Source organism: Nicotiana sylvestris, chromosome 7, assembly GCF_000393655.2.
Source record: "Nicotiana sylvestris chromosome 7, ASM39365v2, whole genome shotgun sequence".
NCBI lineage: Eukaryota > Viridiplantae > Streptophyta > Magnoliopsida > Solanales > Solanaceae > Nicotiana > Nicotiana sylvestris.
In genome coordinates this window covers 47,097,467-47,103,964 of record NC_091063.1, presented here as the reverse complement: position 1 = coordinate 47,103,964, position 6,498 = coordinate 47,097,467, and the positions used below count along the sequence as shown (strand labels likewise).

General features: G+C 37.3%; 1 protein-coding gene across 1 annotated transcript; it reads left to right on the top strand.

Annotated features, from left to right (window-relative positions):
• The first annotated feature begins 1,297 nt into the window (after positions 1 to 1,297).
• On the top strand, positions 1,298 to 3,932 carry LOC104235171 (seed biotin-containing protein SBP65-like). Its single transcript, XM_009788866.2, has 3 exons — positions 1,298 to 1,854; positions 2,494 to 3,464; positions 3,576 to 3,932. The coding sequence occupies exons 1-3, from the start codon at positions 1,359 to 1,361 to the stop codon at positions 3,813 to 3,815; spliced, it is 1,707 nt and encodes a 568-aa protein (XP_009787168.1). The 5' UTR covers positions 1,298 to 1,358; the 3' UTR covers positions 3,816 to 3,932.
• Positions 3,933 to 6,498: the final 2,566 nt, after the last annotated feature.

Genomic DNA, 6,498 nt, shown 5'->3' with positions numbered 1-6,498 from the left:
ATCAACCGAAATAGGAGCATTATGTAATCCCAATGTTGTCATGATCTACTAACGAATTCCTTAATCATTGTTAATTTGATTGAAAAAATAATACTCCTACAACTTTATAACTACTTTTCAGAGAAACTGTTTGATTTGTTTTTGAAGAGTAACAGGTGCATGACTTAATACATGAAACGACGGAAAATAGTCCGTTGTAGCCTTGCACCATGTGTTTATATGATTATATCTAAACAAGCAATTTATAATATGAATCACTAATTAAAGTAAGAATATATCTCAATTAATCGTGATTAAATATAAAAAGTTATATACGAAACACATACGTTGAATATTTGTTAAAACTATGTTGTTATTATTTGCTTGGTATAAACAACACATTGGAACAATTTTTTCTATTTGATGATACATCTAAATTTCATGGATCATGAATGTTTGTTGAACAAGCATGGCGATCTACGCCTCTTGTGCATAGTGATGTTGGATCCAATGATTGTTACAGCTCTTATTTGTATCAACAAATTTACAGCGTTTGGCCTTCTTCTGCTTTTTTGCCCCTGCATTTCTGCTCAGCCGTCGAAGACCAATCATCTCTTCTTTTTCATGTCCGGTACTTATATTGGGGTTCGATTAAATTCGAGTCCGCATGAAAAATCCTACAAAGCGATTAGGATAAAGTGCTCCCAAACAAAGCGATTCTACACCCAATACTTAAATTCAAAATCTTTAATTAAGGATAAGTTGAACTTATCTCTCTACCACAACCTTAATTTGTTGGTCCAATCTTTATCGTATAGAAGGTCTAGCAAGAGTCTAAAATATATCACCTGAATTCTTGTCGATGAAAAATGTAGTTATTGTTAAACAGAGGAAAAAAAAGAGGGCAAACTGTGAAGTGTTGCAATTGATGCATTATACGATTGTTGCCAATCTAACTGTTTTCTTTTCTTGGTGATAATATTTTGGTGTAGGAATTCCCTACTCAAATTAAATCCACGATAACCCTTTTTCTTATCCAGCTAAGAGAACCTTTGGACTAAGCAATTGCAGGACAAACAGTCATACAACTACGACATAAGGACACGTTAGCATCTAGCTGCTGACTCATGCAGTTCCACATTCTCACCACGTTGCATGAGAAATTGCTCACCTATAGCCAACATCAAACCACCTGTCAATTCTCATGAAGTACTTATCCCAATCCTGACCATGTTCATACGCTGAATTCTCTAACCTTTCTTTCTTATAAAGGCATCGTTTCTGAAGTCAAGTCTCATACTCTCAGTCGGATACTTCAAACTCTTTACAAACCAAAGGCAAACAGAAACCAACTAAAGTACTCGTGTTCTGTTAGCACAATGGCTTCACAGCAAGAGAGAAGAGAGAACGTTACTGATGAAGGGGAAATCAACCTTGAGAAAAATAAAGTTCCCCAAATTGCTAGCCATTTTGAGTCACTAGCTGAGAAAGTTCAAGGTGTAGCCGATGTCCATCCTGCTGGTCCTGGTGCTATTCATGTCAAGAGCACTGTTACTGATCAAGGCGCACATGAAAAGAAATCTCATGGTCATGAGCAAGAGTCTCAACAAATGCAGCAAGCTCAGAGGAAAAAAGAGGGTGATATACAAAGGGAGAAGCTGCCGTCTACTGATCAAGCTAAGAGTTCTGAGATTGTTAATGAGGGGAGAAAGCAACAAGGATTTGAAGAGAGACCAGGTGGCGTCAAATTTGAAGTTCATGGCCAAGAACAAAAGGGTTCAGACACAAGCAGAGAAACCCAAATGCAAAAGCAGGAAGGTGAATCTCGTGGCCAAGGCATAAGTTCGATGCAACAAAGCAGAGGAGTTGCTACAGGTTAGAGCGTGATCAGTTGAATACTCTTACTGAATACTCTTATTATTATAGGAAAATTATAGGGTGATCAGTCGAATCCTCTGAAATAGAAAAAATTCTAGTACTAAATAGTGTGTGTACATAAGTCAAATAAAATTACTTATATTGTGTTTATGTAATTGAAATAAAACTATACTGTACTGTGTATATAAGTAACACCGTATATAAGTCAAATAGAGGGTGATAACTTAGAAGTTAGGACACTCTTTCCTCGAAGAATATAGCTATTATTACGGTGAATTATTACTCCCTTGGTTCCGAAAATATTGGCACTATTTTTACGTTTCAAAAAGATTGGCACAAAGTTTAACATTTTTATATTTTCTTAATGGAAAGTTTCTATCGCTATTATATTTCTTTGAAGTTTTTATAGCCACAATGACTTGTTTAAGGCTACATACTTTAAAAAATTTATAGTATATAAATGTTATGGCATATTTAAAACTATAAATCATCTTTTCTTTAATTAGAGGAACTTAAATGAAATAACTTAAACTTTGGCACAAATTAAGAAACTTAAACTTTGTGCCAATTTAAATACTTTGGATGCACAAATGTTAAACATTTTTAACACCGTTAACGATACATCGCCACTTGCAGGTGGCCAACAAGAGACAGAAACACAAGCAAGGGGCAAAGGTGAAAGCAGAGCAGGGGAAGTAACTCATGGTACTACTGAAGAGACAAAAGGTCCATCCTTGGAAGAAATATCTCAATACAGGGGCACAGCACAGCAGAATTCCATGGAAGCAATAAGGGCAGCTGAAGAGCGCTACGAAAAGGCCAAGGAAAAGGGTGCCTCCTCATTGCAAAATGTTAAAGAATCGGCTAGTCATGGACTTGGCGCAGCAGGTACATATGCAACAGAAAAAGGTGCACAAGCTAAAGACACTGTTACTCAAGGTGTTCAAAAGGGAACTCAGTATGTTGCTGAAAAAGCTGGAGCTGCTAAAGACACTGCCCTTGAGAAAGGCCAACAAGCTTACGCTGCAACTAAAGATACCCTTTCAACTGCTGGACAAACTGCAGTACAATCAGCACAACAAGCTAAAGATTATGTTGCCCAAAAAGCAGGAGAGACTAAAGAATATGTTGTCTCAAAAACAGAGGAGGCTAAGGAAATAGAAGCTCCTTTCCCAGAGAGTGTTCAAGAAAAGAGCAAGAGTGCAACAAGCTATGCAGGAGAAAAAGCAGCTAAAGTTAAAGATGTAACAGTGGAAACAGGGAAATGTGCAGTAGGATATGCAGGGAAAGTAGCTGAAACAGTGAAGGAAAAAGCAGTAGTGGCTGGTTGGGGAGCTGCACATTTTACAGCAGAGAAAGCTGCTGATGCTACTAAAGCTGTTGCTGGTGTTGCTTCTACTGTTGCGGGGTATGCGGGAGATAAAGCGGTGGCGGCGAAGGATGTGGTTGCTGATGCTGGGAAGAAAACAGTTGGATATGCGGAGGATAAGTTGGTTGCAGCAAAGGATTATGTAGTTTCAGCTGAAGAAAGTGCAGCAGAGTATGCAGCTAGGAAAAAGGCAGAAGCAGAGAGAGAATTAGAAGCTAAGAGATCACACGACACCAAGGTAAACAAACGGTAATTGGTTTTCCTTAAAACAGTAGGTAGTGTCGAGTTAATGGTACATTTTGCTTATGATTTTTATGCTGCCATATATGAATCCTGACATATTTGACAGGAAGAAACAAAGGTGGAGGAAAAAGAAAGCGGACTCAAAACAATGGAGAAAGTCAAAGAGTCCATTCAAGAAGAATCAGGAGAAGGAGAGAAAGGCAAGCAGTTGGAGGAGGGAGCAGCAGTGGTATTGCAAGCCATTGGCGAAACTATAGTTGAGATTGGGAAAACAACTACTGATCTTGTTGCTGGCCGCACCAAGGGGGAGGAATCAGTGGGAACTGAGAAAAGTCAATCACAATAAAATAGCTTGAGATGGACATTTTAGGATTTCACTTGGTTTGGATTTAGCTCTAGATTTTGAAGTTCGTTTTGGTTCTGTTGAAGGGTGGATGTTAGATTGTCAAATAATTAGCGTAAATGATAGTGTATGTTTTTGTCGATAATAATATGATAAAACCTTATTTGGTGTGACACATAGCCACTTATTCCTGTGCTTTCCTTTAGGTTTCAACTTTATAATTGATCAATGGATGAAAGATTCACGTACACGTACAAATTTCAAAACTCGAAATACAAATCCGCAGGGCTGATATTAAGGAACCGTTTGGTCATATATTTTGCCAAATAAAATTCATAAATCTCAAATTTTAAAATCAGTTCAATAGTTGATTTTGGACAACAATATTTACAAACATTAATAATATATATGTTTTTAAAATAAATTTGGAAAATAATTTTAAAAACTGATGTCCAAATATATTTTCTATCTTCAAATAAAACTTCACCCAAATTAGATTTTTTAAAATAAATTTAAGAATCTATGACCAAACGCTAGCTAAAAGTATAGCCAAAGGTTAACAAACCAGAACCTAAATGTTATTCTTTTGGACTCAAATTTTTAAGTGTAAAAAATGAGTTATATATATATAACGAGGATTTACACCGCTCTATATTTTAACGGTATTTTGGTCGTTACAGTATAACGTGATGTAAAATCACGTTATACATGTATAACGCATGAATAAATAGCGCTATGCTAATCTGATTTGACAGATTATATATATAGTATATTTATGTACTGCACTATACCTGTATGTGGGCCCACCAATAAGTTTTCTGCGGTTAATAGACATAACAATAATTCAAATAGGTATAACGCTCTTTTAAATGGGTACATCAAAAAATTCAGTCCCTCGAGCTAGGCATTACCTTATTTAAAGGCGTTAGGATTTTATGAAAATCCATTCAAAAAATATTCTAACTCCCGTTCAAATTTTCTTCTTGTTATCAAGCATTTTTTATAATGTCTGAAGAGCGAAAAATAAGGGTTTCATTATATTAGGGGGGAGAGGATGAGGTTGTAGTGGAGAATAACTCTCTGAGGTATAGTTTTTCTCCACAATGTCATGTTAATTGCCGCTTACAATGGAGTACGATACATTGATATCGTTGTTATGAAAAAAAAATGAGTGTGGGGAAACGTTCTGTGAACCCTAAAGTAACTGGTAGATATCTGTATTCTGTGACTTCGTAGAGGTTTGCTTGTTATTCTGAGTTTAACATCGAAGATGATGAAACTCTGAGAGATTTTTTGCGGATTCCGGATGAATACAGGGAATTTATTGTGATAAAATTGTTAGAAATGTACGTCAAAGCTGAAGATGTTCGCAATAATGATATTGCGCAAAGCATAGATAACCCCCAGTCATCGGAAGGTTATTCTGGAGCAATTTTAGCCCAACTGAAAGAGTTTGGCCGAATCTTAACTTATCTCTGCGGGCAAACGAGGAGCGAGAAAATAATTTCTCTCCTACTTTACATAATACACAAGATGACTGGTAAACTTCAATTTTCCTTTCTGTTACAATATTTTTTTTTGTTGAATTGAATTTGTATTAACACTCATATATTCCATAGGGGGTACCGTCTGGATATGAATTTTACAAGTTATGACCCCACGCCCAATTGGAATATGCGTAGTTTTGGCGTGCTGGATCACGGTGGTCATCCGGGAGTCATCACCAACAGGAAAATATCCATCATGAAATGTCAACACAGTACGACTTGTATGTGAAGTGATATAGCTATATGTAAAGTATTTATCAATTTGAGTAGCTTATCATTTTGTTGTTTGTGCAGTGAAAACGAGCAACTTGATGGTTCTGACCTTACTTAGTTGCCCATAGACGACGTATTTACTCGGGATTTGGCTGATGCGCAGAGTTAGGAAGATAATAGTGATTTTGACAACAACGCCGATGAGTCTGGAGATGACACACCCTTCCCTGACGAGGGTGATGATGATGAGGAAGTATTGTCGAACCTGAGCTGACGAGGGAGCATGCTCCTCCACCTCCCGTTAGACCAAGAGTGTACGAGTCCCATGTGACGTTTCATTCAAGAAATATTCACTACCTTGATAATTTTTCAAGTATGCCGGATGTGGATGCTCTCACAAGGGATATTGACAAATTTCGATCAGCAATATGGGATGAGTCTAGACCAACGGTACTGGCAAAGGGCATGTATTTTCCCGATAAAGCTCGCCTAACCAGGACTGTAAAAATGTATAGCATAAGAGAGTGCCATGATATGACGGTATGAGAGTCAACTCCGGAGGTATACAAGGTCGTATACCGTAGATACTTTATGGGTTGTAACTAAATGTTGCGTGCGAGCAAGAAGGAAACGGGGTTGTGGAAAGTGGATAAATATATTGGCAGCCACATTTGTAAATGGACACATTTAATGAAAATCACTTCAACTTGGATGTTGACTTGATTTCTCTTGTCTTGATTCCACACTTGGAAGTGTCCATTAGGTATAAGATCAAAGAGTGTATTACATCCGTCCACCAGTAATATGGGCGTACTATAACCAAAAGAAAGACATATCTCGGGCGCAAACATGCATTTGAATTTATTTATGGTGACTGGGATAAGTCATTTTCATCTCTACCCAAGTACATGGCCGCACTGAATCAC